At 42.8% G+C, this 17833-nt stretch overlaps 1 protein-coding gene across 6 annotated transcripts in view; it reads left to right on the top strand.

Annotated features, from left to right (window-relative positions):
* Positions 1 to 17833, top strand: part of EPB41L2 (erythrocyte membrane protein band 4.1 like 2) — a 175886-nt gene that overhangs the window by 80291 nt on the left and 77762 nt on the right. For all 6 annotated transcript variants that reach the window (XM_044292255.1, XM_044292256.1, XM_044292260.1 and 3 more), the window contains one exon: positions 11499 to 11603. In XM_044292255.1, coding sequence (XP_044148190.1) covers positions 11499 to 11603 — 105 coding nt within the window. The remainder of the gene's footprint in view (positions 1 to 11498; positions 11604 to 17833) is intronic.

Raw genomic sequence — 17833 nt, 5'->3', positions numbered from 1 at the left:
GCCTTTCGGTTCCTAAGATGTGAATCTAGTACTGGGTATGTCATGATGCAAAATATGCTTCATCAAACGAGGTAATAATGTGTTACTAGTATTATATTTCTTGACCACTATGCATTTGAATGGCATGAGAAAGATTTGCTTGAAATTCTGTGCCTAGTGGGGGATCGCACTGCGCACGGTCACATTGTGCCTTTGCATTGCTTCAAAGCCCCATCTATAATTGAAGGTTATGAATTTACATTCAAGGACTTGTCTGCTGAAGAACAGGGAGAATGAGCAGGACGGGGACAAGATGAGCTTTGAGCAACAATTTGAGGAAAGGGCAGGCACGTGCAGACACTTCAGATCATTGCTTCTCAAGCCATGCGCTGGACTTCAACTGACTGACTCCTGGTGTTCATATTTTAATATCCTAGCGTCAGGAGACAAATGAAAGGCAAACTGAGCAGTGGTTTTCATTCTGGCTTGGGTGGTGAGGCGCAGGAAAACTAAAAATGATACAAAATTGCTACCATAATGGCAGTGACAAACCTGCCTGGAGGCCTGTTTTGTTACTCTGCCTCCAGGCAGGTTTGTCACTGCTATTATGGTAGCAATCTAAAGCTCCTCCATGTCGCGTGCAGCCATGGACAAACTGGCTGCACGCAGAGCGGGGCTGAGGGGGTGGGGCTATTTATAAAAGCATTAATATTCTGATTTTTTTTTATAAAGTATATTAGGAAACTCTTTTTTTTTCTTTTTTTTTTTTTTCTTTTTTTTTTAACCCTACCTCCCACTATATAGTGGCCAAACCCTTTAATGTTTGTGTGTGTCATTAAAATATATTGACAGTATCCACTATAACAGTGACCTCTACAGTCCCCCCCGCCCCCCCCCAGTGCCCCATCTCCTTAAAATGGGACCTACACAGCAGCCCACCCCCTTAACCTTGGCCTTCACAGCAGCCTGCCCCTTTAACAGTGAGTTCCACAGCATCCTGCCCCCTTAACAGTGACCTCTACAGCACCTGCCCCTTAATACTGACCATAGCTTACAGTCCCCTTAACTGAGACCTCCACAGTGACTGCCACAGTACCCAGCTCTCTTAAGTGACCTCACAGTACCCCGCCGTACATCCACAGTGCCCTCCCCTTTAACAGTGACCTCCACAGCGACAGCCCCTTTATTAGTGACCTCCATGGTACCCCGTTTCCTTAACAGTAATTTCCACAACCCCCCACCCCCTTAACAGTGGCCATTACAGCAGTCTGCCCCTTAACACTGACCTCCATAGCGGACTGTCCCCTTAACTGTGACCTCCCCAGCAGCCTGCCCCTAGGGTGGTTTTAGGCCAAACAGTCTGGCTTTCAGACTCCCTGTCCTCCGTCTGGCGCAGGACCTGGACGGACACAAGGATGTCCTTTTGAACAGCTCACTCTCAGATAGCAGCACTGTGCTGTCTGAGTGTGAGCTGCAGGGAGAAAGTCGCCCTCCCTCCCACCCCTGCAGTTGACAGAAGTTGATTTTTAGAAAAAATGAAAAAACGGATGGTGGCTCTCTCACTGTACCACTTCTGGATTGGTGCACAACCCCTCAGCACTCCCAATTGCTGGTGCATGGATATTGTAAAAAACTTGGATAGGGGGTCACTCAAATATCAGGCAAACACACGATAATATGTATCCACACTCAACTTTATATAATTGTACATAAAATCTACAGTAACGAATGCAATTTAAAACATATCATAAAACACATACAAAGATGCTAAAATATAAACCGCTAGGTCCCAAAATCTGTTGGTGCTATAATCACAATTGGGGGATTGGGTGTCCCAAATAGCAATACCGTCCAGATTGATTCAAACTGTCGTTTGGAGCTGAAAAAAGGTAATTCTTCCATCTGCACTCTAAAATATATCTGAAAAGGAGTGCTATTTGATTATTGATTGATTGTACGTTACCGCATCTTTATCCGGTGATCGCCGGTGTGGTATTCGTACCAGTTCTTCGGTTAGGTGAAGTCTCCCGCTCCTCTGTACAAAGCACAGCGATATAGCACAGCAATGTAGCAGGAACTTTCTGCTGTAACCTTCCAGGACCTACGTGGCGTCCCACGTGGTTCACTGCTTGGTTATGTGCTGCTGACGTCTTCTGCGCGGGGATTCAAATCACCTGTATCCGAATGTTTGTTAAGTTCGTACGTAATCAAAGTTCGTAATAATATGAAAAGCTCCTGCTTCGATAATCCCTCACTGTAATTCCCAAACGCGTTTCGGGGGTGAGCCCCTTCTTCAGTGGTTTAAACAGTGGAGATGAAATGTCCTCTCTTATATAGTGTCCATACTTAGGACATGTGGGTTGGGACATTGGATTAACCAGGTGAGGGATATCTTGAAAACCAGGAAGACACCGTCTGAAGGATTGGAGCCTATCCTTTTATGTTATAGACTTCAGCTCCAAACAACCTTGTATTGTAGGTCTATATATCGAGATACACTTCAAGTTTCATAGTGGTATAATGTGAAATAAAACCGGTCAAATAGTATATAAATAGTATACAGACCCTAAAATATGTAAAACAGGAAAAAACACATGTGCGTTTTTTTTTGCGTTTTTCCCAAATTTTTCTAAAATTGGATCAGAACAATAAAACAGGATACATTTATAATTTGATACCTTGTACACACTCAAATAAAACAATATATATACATTTTCACTTTTATCTTCATTATGTCCAGAAACTTATATATTCGGTTTTTCCATTGATGTAAATGAACATATAGATGGAACAGAGGCGCTGAGCTGACGGGAGAGAGAGATCTGGGTGCTGAAAAACAGCCTGACACAGATGTCCCTGTCCCACCAGGCCAACGCCCCATTTATAAGAAACCGAATAATTCCATATCGGCATTTAAGCCTCTTGGTAATAGTGTCGAATTCAAATATTCTTAGATTCCATTCTGGACATCTGGAGGATATGGTTGCCCCCTCTCCATGTATATTTGACTTTTTCTAGCGCCATATATTTGAGGCTTGATGGATCACTATCATGGTAGTCTTTATAGTGTTTAGATAATGTATGTAGTTCATATCCATTCTTTATATTTGAGATATGTTCCAACACTCTCTTTTCTTTAAGGTTCGCTTCGTTCTACCGATATATTGTTTATGACACGGGCATTCAATTAAATATATGACATTGACTGAGTCACATGTCAACCCCTCTCTTATATCCATTGAAAAAGAGTTTTGAGTTGATTGTGCCTTTAGAGTTTTTTGGGGGGAATTTAGTATTTTTACAATTAGAACAACGTTCACATCTGTGAAAACCACTAAAGGATAACCAATTTTGTTTCCCTTGTGTGGTGTAGTCCTTCTTTTTCACTGAGGGAGCAACTTTAAGGCCCAAATTAGGGACCCTAGTATATGTAATTTGGGGTGTAGTAGTTAGTAGTGGTCCCACTATTTTGTCCCCAAGTAGGTGATGCCAGTATTTTTTAATTATTCTTTCCATGCCTTTGTATTGGGCATGGAATGGTAAGATCATCCTTAAACTATCTTCATTATCTCTCTCTGCTTGGGGACAAAAAAGTCCTCTCTCCTCATCGTTCTGACTTCCTCTAATGATCCTTCCAAAAGATGGATAGGATATTGTTTCTCCAAAAATTGTTTTAATGTCTCTGCCTCCATCTCAAATTGTAATTCCTGGGTGCAATTGCGCTTTAGCCTCCTAAATTGGCTTTTTGGCACATTAATCAGCCATCTAGGTAAATGGCAACTCGTATACAGTATGTAGCTATTTTTGTTTACAGGTTTTTGATACATACTGCACACAAGTTTATTGCCTTCTACTGCAATATTTAGGTCCAAAAACTGTATATTCGTATCACTAATGGTGGAGGTAAATTTGAGGTTCCAATCATTTCTATTTATTTCCTCCAAGAAGGATGAGTGCCATAATTGTGTCTTGATTTTTACCTTCATTTTTTCAATCCCCGTCAGCTGCAGTGGGAGGGCGCGTGGCCTAACTGGGTCGGGGATGTGGCTTAGGGGCGGGTTTTTTAAGTCCGTCTTTTGAGGGTGGCCTGAATAGCCACCCTACCTGGCCCTGAACAGTGACCTTCACATCACTCCGCGTCTTGTCGCGCGTTCCCGTACATAGACTTCAGCAGGAACGCGCGACAATGGGTGTTCGCTTGTCTCTGTATGCGCGATTGCAAACGCCCGTACAATCGCGCATACAGAGAGTACGTTCAGTACACTCAGGTCTGAACCCAGCGTTAGGGCTTGCGCGCTTCTAGTGACTGATAAGGGTCATGTGACCATGTACTCACACTCAGCTTTATATATTAGATTGGTGATGGCGGATGCCATCTCGGCACGGCATTCAGCTGTCCCTTCCTATTATGCCAAATTACCTTGGGAGGAGAATGTGCTGCTAAGTGTCTTTTCATGTCACACAGCGCTAATGGACTCTCCTGTGACTGTGCAGATTATTGAAGTGTCTGAGAAAATGTAATTGCTAGTTGGCAGCGCAGGAGCATGGTTTTTCCGTAGCAGGATGTGAAAGAGCAGAGAGGACTTGTCAGGGAGGCCGTCACTGACCTATATTTTACAAATCCCCCTCAAGTGCTTTATATGCCGTTCATCTACCTGGAAACAGCCAACTGTGCAATCTGATTACGTGACGGAGCTCTTAATGACCTAAAAACTGGGGTTTCTCCTGCTGCATGTTTTGCCCCCTACATCTTTAAAATGAATATTTTATGGCAGAAGGCAGTCCGACCGCCGCGCATGGCTACGTTTTAGTTAGGCATGTCTGAGCAACTGATGCCTATTCAAGCTGACATTAGATTCATTGTTGCTTGCAGTTTAAGACCATTTGTCGCACACCCCAAGAAAATAGCTTCCCCCTCCTGCACGGTTTCCAGAAAGGAGAATTCGTAGTTGTACATTCCACTAGATAGGATGTTTTTTTTATGTTTTCAGATTTTTGTGTGCAGTTTTTGATGCAGTTTTTTGTTCCGAAGCCAGAAGTGGATCCAGCTGAAGGGAGAAGTATAAATCCTTCCTGTATATTTCTCATTCCTTCACAACCTACTTCTTGGCTTGACTCAAAAATTTCTTGAAAAACTGCCACAAAATGCACCCTTATATTTCATTCATTAGTCTTGATTTAAAGGGTTTCTGTCACCCCACTAAAGTGATTTTTTTTTTTTTGGGCTAGTGAAATTAGTTATATTGTGATATATGACAATATAATTGTGTTACTTACTTTGATCCAGCAGTTTCATCAAAAAACAAAGTTTTATAATATGTAAATTCGGTCTCTACCAGCAAGTAGGGCGTCTACTTGCTGGTAGCTGCTGCAGAAATCCGCCCCCTCGTCGTGTTGATTGACAGGGCCAGCCGGGATCTCCTCCTCCGGCCAGCCCTGTCGGCATTTCAAAAATCGCGCGCCTGTGTGGATTTGGCGCAGGTGCTCTGAGATGAGGAGGCTCGTCTCCTCAGCACTCCCTCAGTGCGCCTGCGCCGATGACGTCTTCTATTTCGGTGATGTCATCGGCGCAGGCGCACTGAGGGAGTTCTGAGGAGACGAGCCTCCTCATCTCAGAGAGCCTGCGCCGAATCCACACAGGCGCGCGATTTTTGAAATGCCGACAGGGCTGGCCGGAGGAGGAGATCCCGGCTGGCCCTGTCAATCAACACGACGAGGGGGGCGGATTTCTGCAGCAGCTACCAGCAAGTAGCCGCCCTACTTGCTGGTAGAGACCGAATTTACATATATTAAAACTTGCGTTTTTTGCAGAAACTGCTGGATCAAAGTAAGTAACACAATTATATTGTCCTATATCGCAATATAACTAATTTCACTAGCCCAAAAAAAAAAAAAATCACTTTAGTGGGGTGACAGAAGCCCTTTAACATATAGTTATTCAGGCTCTAAAGAACAGCATCTGTTTGCCAGAGCTGCATGTCACACTTCTGTGTGTTTATATGCAGAACTTTTCCGCCTTTAAAATAAATTCGTGTGAAAAAGAGTGTCTGCCATAAGAGACACCACTAAGATAGAGCATGGCATAAAAGCCGCCATATAAAAGAAGGGACAGCAGGATCCTATAGGGTTGTACAGGGCATAATACAATAGGGCTATATGCATTATTGTGGCCTGCTGGGGTTTAACAGGAATACTGTCCGCACCAGATTCACTTCAGATCTAATTTGCATATACAGATTGGCCCAGAGAAAAGTAGCCTGTCTCCAATATCTCCAAATCCAACTGCCTAATAGGGAATCTGTCTTAGTTGTCCATAGCAACCAATTGGAGCTAAGCTTTCATTTTTTGAGAGCCCTGTAGGAACTGAAAGCTGAGCTCTGATTGGTTGCTATGGGCAACTAAGACAGATTTATTATTCAGTTTGATAAAAGTGGCCTGGAACAGCGACTAGTGATTGTGGAAGGCTGTATGCGAAGCAGATCGATTTTAAGGAAACGCAAGAGACCCGGACATCTTAGTTGGTTGTAAAGCTGTTCAAACACCAGAAGAAAAAATGTCCTGCCTCATAGAACTCACTATCACTATCCGCAGCATAATCCGACATGCCCCGAAATGCATAGAGGTGAACGAGGACCACTTTCAGCATCTTTTGTGACTTGTGGGTAATAAAAAAAATAAAAAATAATAATCCACTTGCTCCTTCGTCTTGTCATACTATCTCTGGAGGTGGGCTACTTTTTCATGGGCCACCCTGTAGATTAAAGGGAGTGTGTCGCCTACTCTGAGCGTTTTAGACTGCTCAGATCGCGTTATAGAATGTTTACCCCCATTAAAATAGTACCTCTCGAGAGTACCTCTCGATAGAGATCCTGAAAAAAGTACTTTATAAAGTTATGCAAATTAGCTGTTGCAAATGCCCGGGGCGGAGTTACGGCAACAAGTGCCCAGGCCCTTCGGCTATGTGCCCAGATAACCGCTCCTCTTGCAGTCTTCTGGCCCGCCCTCCTCTCCTCCTTCGCCATCCTCTTCCGGCTTGGAGCTATCGTACAAGCTCTGGACCTGTGCAACTATGGGCAAAGGCACTGATCTTAAAGGGGTTGTCCGGGTTCAGAGCTGAACCCGGACATGCCCTTATTTTCACCCCGGCAGCCCTCCTGAGCCTGGCATCGGAGCATCTCATGCTCCGATGCGCTCCTGTGCCCTGCGCTAGATCGCGCAGGGCACAGGCTCTTGTGTTTACAATAACACACTGCCGGGCGGTAACTTCCGCCCAGCAGTGTGTTCGGTGACGTCACCGGCTCTGAGGGGCGGGCTTTAGCTCTGCCCTAGCCGTTTTACTGGCTAGGGCAGAGCCAAATCCCGCCCATCAGTGCCGGTGACGTCACCGGGGTTCCTGTCAGCCCCATAGAGAGCCCCGGTACGTCACCGGAACTCAGAAAAATGCCTTTGCCCTGCGCGATTTAGCGCAGGGCAAAGGAGAGCATCGGAGCATGAACTGCTCCGATGCTCATGTCAGGGGGGCTGCCGGGGGGGAAATGGAGGGCTGTCCAGGTTCAGCTCTGAACCTGGACAACCCCTTTAACAGTGTGCAGGCCTGGCAGTGACTAAATATCAACCTGCTCAGCTCCTGCTCCATAACATGCTGCCTGCATCTTGAACACCATGTTCAACATGACAGGTTTCCTTTTAAAAGCCTAGTTTGCGGGATTAGTTCTGGCAGCTTGTTAGGGCTGCTCCCCGACCCCCTCATATTATTGCTATAGACTTCTGTTGATCAGAACCAATAATTCTGCTGTAATAACACACATTCGCATGTGTATTAAAGGGAGTCTTTCACCTAAAATGACCATTATACACCACAAACATCATGATATCATTACATTCCCCATATTATAATCTTACCTTTCATATTGCTGTCCATCGCCTCTTTAAAAGCTTTTATTCCATATGCTAATTAGGTTCTGAAAGTGCCCAGGGGCCGGCGTTTATGCCCATGCCCCACGGCGCTGTTCAAATTAAAACCCCTCCCCTTTCACCCCTCTGGCCCACCGTGGGGCATGGGCACAGACCGCATAAACGCTGCCCCCGGGCTCTTTCAGAACCTAATTAGCATATGGAATAAAAGCGGTTTTAAGAGAAAATAGGCGATGGACAGCAATATGAAAGGTAAGATTATAATATGGGGAATGTAATGGATATCCTGATGATTGTGGTATATAATGGTCATTTTAGGTGAGACTCCCTTTAAGCATGGGAGTTGGGAATATCGACCAACATCAGAAACCTTCAGCAGTGTTTGGCTCCAGACCTGGTGGTAGAGAGGAGCCTGCCCTGTAGACAATACAGTGCCTCATAGTATTGAGCATGCACCTGGTAAAGCGGAGGAAATCTTGTAGACATTGTCCTGCTTTACTGTTTGCTTTGTATATAGAGTAATGGAACCTGCGGTTATGATACTTTTGTGTTCTTTTTACTTGTATTTTGTATGTTCATTTATTTTCATTTCCTAACAGTACAATAGGACCGTTGCAATGAAATTTAGGTTTTCTGTCTCGCTGTCGGCGATCATAGAATGGAACAAAGATCCTCTTGTTGTTCTAGTGCTGTGTGTAATATTCAGTAGTTCAGTCATTTTATTTTATTCTCCTTTTAAAGCTACCATTTCCAATACATTCCATAGACATTGTGGAATTTGTGTTCACCCTACCTCAGTCACCAAAGTGGAATTCACGGCTTGTTCTATTGTAGTCTTTTTATCGTCGTCAGCTAAGCCTCACAATAGCTTTAGTGTGTAGAAAGCCTACACACAAAGGGATAGCAATGTTTCACTGAAGTGACACTGTCTCATAGAGTCTCGTCAGAAGGGCAGACTAGCATTTAATTCAGTATTCTTTGCTGGCACACTGCAAAATATGTTATATTTCTGGCGAGATATTGCATACCACAAATAACCAGGCGTCATGTAGGATAACTCAGGAGACACTATTTACTGGCTTAGGGCGTTTTCGTAGGGTTCTGTGCCAATATTGTTCCGCCATGTGCTTAATATCTTGAGGAGCTGTGGGAGGTTATTAGAATCCTGTCGACTCCCTGAGACAGCGCTCTTCAGCACTTGTCAGAGGTGTCTGGCCCAGTGCGTCTACATGCTCCACACAGCAACAGTCAAGATAGTGGTGCCTCTGAGGGGGACTGCATTGGAGAACCAGAGTATGGGGAATCTACCACCAGTGACCATCTGCATTCACATGGAGCAGTGAATATTGGTAATTGGGACGTGCACCTTCAAATCCTCTTCTGACGTACCCCCCCCCAGCCAGTTCCCAGGTTGGAGGGCCAGAGACTTCAAATGTACAGATCAGATTCCCATTGTTGACCTCCCCATACTGGTCACTAAGCTCTCAATTCCTGAATGTATGTTTTTTTTTTTTTTTTTGGGGGGGGGGGGGGGGTTTAAATGAGATTAAGAACCAATTTTGTACTCCGGAAACCTAACTCCTTGACAACAGTTGCTCTAAGCGTGCATTCAGGGGGTGTTTGAAGTGTACGTTTCGGCAAGTATGCCAAGTGTATCCATATACCCCATTCACCTGATGGAGGCAAAGGGAGGGGCCAATTGGCCTCCGTTTGGCATGTATATCCCTTTTTTTTTTTTTTTTTCCCTCCCCGTTTTTTCAGTCAACTATGGTAACAAAAATATGTACTGCACAGCAACCTATGGACTATACAGTGTATTATGTTAGAGGTATGTTTCAGGAAATCCAATATCGAAAATAAATCCGTTTTTGATTCCTTCACCTGGGGGCGGCTTTATTGTTAGTCAGAATAAAAAGTAGAAATGACTATAGGTTTCCCCTTGTCAATTTGGGGTGGCTGTGAGGGTGGCAATTACTTACATAGCACCCACTGTGCTGCATGGTCAGTTCTGCACTGACTAAACGTCTGTTAGCTATTCATATGGGACGATTGTGCTCTGAACATCTGCTTAGTCTGTACTATCTCATCTTTGTAGGTTAGGGCTACTTTTCTTTCCATGCTCTATCAAGTCTGAGAAACTTATCACTCCTGTTTTCTCTAATGTTTGATCGGTTACAACAGATGCAGCCGTGAGTTTGTGCGGCTGAGCAAATAAAGGCTTGGTCTCTTTGTCGTTTTCTTTTTTTTTTCCACTTTTTCTGCACACAAACCACAACAAGAGAGTATTAGTTCTTTGTGTGGTTCTTTACCCTTTTCTAAACCCTTGTGTGTTGTTAGACCCACAAAGAGTTGAGCCCATTTTTTTACATAATTTGTGAGATTATATGGTGTGAGGGGAATAAAGAACTGGACATAAGATTTTATTTGCCTTTTAAATTTTTTTGGGGCCATAATGTACAAAATCAGAGCTTTTTCAGAGTGTTTTCTTGGTTTTTCTTGGCTTCAGTGTGACATTAATTTCCACACTTGAATTCTGTGGGGCTGACTTACTAATAATGTATAATATTTAGACAGTGAGAACTTAGACTTAACTGTGCTCCATATTTATCAAATTGGCTGATTCTGGATGATAAATCAGGTTCACCTTTAGACTTGTTAGTCTCTTTGGAACTTCTTAGAGATTGTCTTTTAATATTTCTGAAAGGGAACACGTCACCACGAAATGCAGTGCAATCTGAGCCTCTGACACAGATGTGAACCTAGCCCTATTTAATTCATGATTCCTGTGTGTGAATAAAATCTGCCTGCACTTGAAATGTAATACAAACCTGCAATACTACAACTCAATACAGTTGTCCAGTCATATTTCCAGAATTGCAGGTTGTTCCAGTACATGTAGTTGTAATATGTAGCTGCTGTGTGGGGTGATTATAACAGTGCTCTATGGGGCTAGTATGAGGACACTATATGGCTCTAATAGACTGTAAAGAGGACCTGCCACCACAAAATGCAACACAATATAGAGCAGGAGGAGCTGAGCAGAATGATATATTTTTTGTGGGAAAAGATTTGGTACAACTGATGGTAAAATAATTTGTGCATTTAAGTCTCTTCTGTTTCTGACTTCAGTTGTACATGGGGCTATATTCATATTATCAGTGATTGATAGCGTTCGGTGTGTACATAGATAGATAGCTGTCAGTCACTGATAGATGTACATGGTGGAGTTATCCGTGATTTTGATGGCATTCTCTGTGTATATACATAGATGGATGTCAGTCACTGATAGCTATACACAGGGGATGTGTGATCAAGGATTAATGGCATTCTCTGTGTACGTTGCCTGCAGATTGCACTGCATCTTATCGTAACAGGCTCGCTCTTTCTTTCTTTTTTCCTTTCCTTCTTTGCTTTCTTCTCTTTCCTTTCTCCTCCTTTTCTTCTAATTTCTTTCGTTCCCATGCATATGTATTGGAGTGTATGTATTAGTACTGCATGTGCAAACTACTTCTAGTACCTTATGTGTGATCTATTTGTAGTGTAAACTGGAATCCAGACCATGAACTTTCAGCCAGATTGAAAAACTCTTCCTCTTTCTTTTTCAGAAACGTGCTAAAGGCCAGTCATTATTTGCGAGGGTCTGTGAACATCTTAACCTACTGGAAACTGACTATTTTGGACTCATCTACTATGACAATGCAGAGCAGAAGGTATGAATACTATTGATCAGAAATCTTTAGTACATTGTGATGTAGATCTTGGCACTCCTGCCATCTCAGCACTTCTTAGCTTACTGCCCACTGTCTTTTGATGGCAGCTGCCAAACTGCAGCAGCATCTTTGGCATTGCTACGGTAACGCTGCTGCAGTCTAACAGGAGACAGACAGGGATCTTCTAGCGAGACTACATGGCACTCCATGAGAGCTACGTGGTGCTACCCTTAATGGACCTGGCAACCATATTATCGCTGGGTCTTAGTCGCAATAGAAGTTTCCCCTGTAACTGGGGCTGCTTTGGATGGCCCACTTACAGTAAAAATGGAAAAAATAAATTATAAAATAGCTTGGTCCTGAAGGGATTAAAAACTGAAAGTCTATTGTATCATGTAACATTGTAAACCATGAAAAATAAACATAATTGATATATGAAAAGTGTGAACTATTAAAATGTCACAGTATTTATCCTGCATAGTAAAACCTGTAAAAAAAAAAAAAAAAAAAAAAAAATTACATTTTTTATTTATTTATTTTTTCCTTTACGTCGCCTTACCTCCCCCTAAACAATGCAATAAAAAGTGATCAGCCTTCACACCGCATGAAAATGTCACCCCACAAAATAGAATTCATCCTGAAAGGGCTTGTCCAGGACTAGAAAAAGATCATTACGTTCTTCCATAAACAGCACCACACCTGTCCACAGGTTATGTGTGATATTACAGCTCAGCCCCATTGACTTCAGTGGAGATGAGCTACAATTGCAGGCACAAGCCGAACAGATGTGCGTCTGTTTTTAGAACAAAGCAAAGCAACCATGTTTTTTTTGAACAACCCCTTTAACCCTGGGTTCACACCTAAGCGTTCCTCAAACGCGCGTTTTACGCGCGTTTTTGTCGCGCGTTTTTATGCGCGTTTTTTGTAATAGTAAACGCGCGTTTGACGCGCGTTTGTGTCATTGACTGCAGTGTCCTATGGCCACAAACGCGCGTCAAAACGCCCCAAAGAAGCTCAAGTACTTGTTTGAGCGTCGGGCGTTTTACAGCGCGTTCGTACGCGCTGTAAAACGCCCAGGTGTGAACCCTTCCCATAGGGAAGCATTGGTTTTCATGTCTTAAGCGTTTTACAGCGCGTTTGAACGCGCTGTAAAACGCTCAGGTGTGAACCCAGGGTAAGGCTACTTTCACACCTGCGTTCGGGTGTCAGCTTGTGAGCTCCGTTTGAAGGGGCTCACAAGCGGCCCCGAACGCACCCGTCCAGCCCTAATGCATTCTGAGTGGATGCGGATCCGCTCAGAATGCATCAGTCTGGCCCCGTTTGTTCTCTGCTCAGCAGGCGGACACCCGAACGCTGCTTGCAGCGTTCGGGTGTCCGTCTGGCCACGTGGAGGCAAGTGGATCCGTCCAGACTTACAATGCAAGTCAATGGGGACGGATCCGTTTGAAGATGACACAATATGGCTCAATCTTCAAACGGATCCGTCCCCCATTGACTTTTAATGTAAAGTCTGGACGGATCCGTTCAGGCTACTTTAACACTTAATTTTTTATTTATTTTTTAACTATAATGCAGACTGATACGTTCTGAACGGATCCAAACGTCTGCATTATAGGAGCGGATCCGTCTGTGCAGACATCAGACGGACCCGCTCTGAACGCTAGTGTGAAAGTAGCCTAAGGGGTACATTTCTTACATCAGTGTGATCTCTACATAGTTTATCTGAAAATTACAAGTCAGAGGTAACCTGATGGTAGGGTTAATGTGGGTCAAGTCTGTCTGTGAGCTATGGCGTCCCAGATTGCCCTTTTCTTTATTGGCTTTTCAGCTCTTGCTGATCTCTTTTTAGATTTGCTGTGTTGTCCAACAGTTTAGTTACGATCACACATCTAGAGGGCTTTCCACATCCCCTCCATTGTTAGTTGTATTTCTTATCTGGTGTAAGACACTAAGTAAAGGTTAATATTCTTCTGTTTCTGGCTGTGCACATTTAAAGGCTATGGACACATTCCAGGCAATTATTTATTATTATGGCAGTCTACTTATTTTGGGTTAAAAAATCATTTTTCCAATTTATCTTTATTAAACATTTTTAGCCAGTTTCCCAGTTATAACGGTGTAATCTGTGTATCTGCAGAGCAACAGGATTCTATCTTTTACATTTCTATATTTTATCTGTGATCTCCTGAAGCTCATAAACACTTATTGACCCTTAGGCTGGGTTCAGACCTGAGCGTTTTACGAGTTCCTACGTGCTGTAAAACGCTCAACAGGCAAGAACCAATGATTCCCTATGGGAATGGTTCTCACCTGGGCGTTTTACAGCGCTGTAAAACGCCCGACGCCCCAAGAAGTACATGAGCTTCTTTGGGGCGTCTTGTCTTCTTTGGCGGGAACGCGCGACAATAGGCGTTCGCTTGTTCCGGAGCCGCGTATGTCAGACGCCCGTAGAATCGCACATACAGAGCGCGACATCCCGAACGCTCAGGTCTGAACCCAGCGTCAGTGACCAAGCCTGTTTCGGCCTTAATGACCAAGCCAGTTTTTGGAAATCTGACATGTCACTTTAGCAGAGAATAACTTTGTAAAGGTTTTGCACATCAAAGTAATTCTGACATTTCTCATCACATATATTGTATTTTACTTAGGTGGTAAAATTTTAACGATCAAATATGCGTATCTTTTATTTTAATTTTTAACTTAAATCTATGGAAGTTTTTAAAAATTGTCATATTTTCAACTGCAATATTTCACATATATATGTAAATACTATTCAATATTTTTTTTTTTAATCAGAAATGTATTTCCATATCTTTATTTGGGCTGCACTTACAAAAAACTATTTTTATTTTATTTCGGAGAATTTTTTTTTTTTAAGTAAATATTTTTTCCTGCAACAAGCCAAATTTGCAGAGGCTTATAAGTGTCAGAATAATATACCGCCCCCCCCCCCCAAAAAAAAAATAAAGTGACCCCATTTAGAAAACTAGACCCCTTAATGTATTCATCTATGGGTGTAATGAGTTTTTGACCCTCTAGTTTTTTAAAGAAATTAATGCTATGAAGGTGAAAAAAATTACATTTTTTTTTACACAAGTGTCAATTTTTTTAAAATTATTATTAAAATATATATATATTAATTATTAGGCCTGCACAATATATCGCAATTAATCGCCATATCGCAATCGCCAATTGGCCAACCCAAAAATGCTGCAATTGTATTACCATATTTTTCGCTTTATAAGACGAACTCCCCCCCCCCCCAAAAAAAAAGTGGGGGGAAAATGCTGCACAGCGCGGCTGGCGATACATCAGTTACAGTGCGGGGAGGGAGGAGGTGCTGGAGGCAAGTCGTAATTTTAATGAACAAATGTTCTTCTATTTATTCTATTTTATTTATCTGTTCTGTGCAGTGCTATTAAGAAAATGGCAAGTTTTGTATTTTGTACTTTTGCAGTAATGCAAATGTTTAATTTAGTAAAAGATGTTTTATTTTGAAAAACACTGTGCATTTCAGTTCGAGTTGCGCATAACTACATTTCAGCATTATCAGTAATTTGTGTGTGCTTTTGCCTTGAAAATCCAAGCAAATAGACCTCTAGCACAAAAATACCCCCATTGTGGCCCAAATCTTATGTCTTGCCACACGGCAGGGCCCAAACATAAAGGAGCACCCAGTGGCTTTCAGTACACAAAATTAGCTTGACATTTTTTTGGGGGTCCCATTGCACACTTGTACTGGCGTTGAGCTGTTAAAACAATAGAAAACCCCCATAATGGACCTCATTTTGAAAACTAGACCCCTTAAGATATTCATCTAGGGCTGTAGTGAGCTTTTAGACACCCTACTTTTTTGTAGAAATTAATATGTATGTGTGTGTGTGTGTATGTGTATGTATGTATGTATGTATGTATGTATATATATATATATATATATATATATATATATATATATTTATTTATATATTTATTATAATTAATAATAATAGTATTATAGAGACCGCCTCCTCAGGACAGGAACCAGAACCGCCAGTTCTGTTTCCTGTCCTAAGGGGCAGGAGGGAATCGGATCCGCTGGAAGATCAAATGAAGATAGAGCTGCAGAGGCCCTGGCTATTGTAATAGTGAGAAGGGTTACCCCTTGCGGCATAAAACTCCTCTGGGAGCCGTTGCAGAAGTCTGGGCTCCCTTCTCTCCCCCTACCCTTTCCATTCTCCTTCCCGGTTCCTGAGAGGGTTTCAGCCTTCCCGGGCTCCTGGGAACCTCTCCAGCCATGTTCGCATGTTTGGCCGCCGACCCGCGTGATCTGCCTGTTTATTTCAGCCTTTACTTCTGGGTTGCAACGGTGGGAGGAAGCTGAAGCTCTGTTACCGTTCAGATCCCACAAAACAGTCAGCCATCATCTCGGAGGTTTTTTACCTAATAGAGAAGAGGGTGTTGGTAAGAGTCCCAGAGCAAGAAGTGACAAGGGGTTATATGATGGGCGAGCACACTTCATTTGGATTTATGCAATTTGTAAAATTTAATTAAATCACACAATAGTATACTGCACACGTGTATAACATATAGTAATAAAATAAGATAAAAAATACGCTAAAATCGGGTAAAAAAATAATTTCTCTATTGATATTTTTATTTTAATTTATGTAGATGTACTGTATATTCCTGCGTATAAGACTACTTTTTAACACATGAAAATCTTCTCAAAAGTCGGGGGTCGTCTCATATGCCGGTATACAGCGTGCTGAAACTTACTTCCTAGCAACACTGGAGAAGCTGTCCTTCTCCAGCTTCAGGGACAGGCGCCCTCTAGCTGAGCCACCGTGTGCTGCATCCCGGCCAGCCGCTCCTTAAGCAGCCCCCTCTTCCTGCTCTCAGTGGTTTTCTCATGCCGGCAGTATCACATTGCATACTACCGCTCAGATCGTCTTGAAGACAGGGAGGCTGGGCAGGCAGGGAGAGCTGACCCACCCAATCCAAGCAGGCTTTGTATGCAGTGTGCACAGAAAATACCAGTACATCGCTTGCTGTTATTGGCTGGTTGTTGTATACTGGGTTGGATTGGCGATTCTGAGGGAAGGCAGGGGGGGGGGGAGGAGCAGGAGCATCTGCACTTCAGCCAATTCTAATGTTGGCGGATCTCTAATGAAGTTTGGTGTGCATCTTATCTGTGGTGAAAAAACAGAGTCTATCTGGGGAGCAGATACATGTGGTGGTGAATACAGTACAACACCAGTATCTGTACCTGTACATACAGTACAGCACCAGTATCTGCATCGGTTCATACAGTATAGCGCCAGTACATACAGTACAGTATACAAATGGCTAACAGTCAAGACCCCATCATGGCTCTACCAGCAAGAAGAAAGAAATATGAAGCCAGTTTCAAACTTAAAGTTGTAAACTTTGCCATGGAACATGATAACTGCGCTGCTGCAAGACAATATAGAGTAACAGAAAAGATGGTTTGCGACTGGAAAGCAAATTAAAAGAATTGAAGAGTATGCCAAGGGGTAAGTGTGCATTAAGGAGAGGCACCCCACATTGGCCAGAACTTGAAAAACATGTAGCAGACATGGTGAATGAGCATCGCCAAAACGGTTATGTAGTGACACAAAATAAAATACGTTTGTTTGCACTTCAGTTCGCCAAATCTAACCCAGATCACAGCAACAGATTTAAGGCCACTGTATCCTGGTGTACTAGAGTCTTGGAAAGGCATAGTATGGTACTGAGGCAAAAGACGAAAATTGCACAACAATTATCTGCAGATCTTGATGCCAAAGTAAATGTTGTTGGAGGGGTAGTATTATACGGCCGAGTATAGCCCAAACCCTATATTTTAACTGGAAAAGTTGGAGTTCGTCTTATACGCCCCGTCGTCTTATACGCCAGAAAATACGGTAGATATAGTATGCACGAAGAATATTGATTGAAAAAGATGATGCTAAGACTTAGCCATATAGGGTCACAGAGAGTATATTTATGTGATGTCAAACTTGAAAATGGTATAACTTTTTAAGGCAATCATAAATAGCAATTCTGTTTATACCACAAGTCCACAAGGATAAAAGGAACATACAGCACAAAAAACGCACATGTACCCAAAAAAAAAAACGCATGAAAAACACATGCATAAAAACGCATGAACAGTCCCTTTTTCTAAAAGGAAATCCAGCTTTCCATAATTTGGGTTCTCTCTTGGAAATAAAAGGCGGAGGCTAACAGGT

The sequence above is a fragment of the Bufo gargarizans genome, chromosome 4 (genome assembly GCF_014858855.1).
Source record: "Bufo gargarizans isolate SCDJY-AF-19 chromosome 4, ASM1485885v1, whole genome shotgun sequence".
NCBI lineage: Eukaryota > Metazoa > Chordata > Amphibia > Anura > Bufonidae > Bufo > Bufo gargarizans.
Note: the sequence above shows the minus strand (reverse complement) of the source record. Positions and strands in the feature narration are given on the sequence as shown.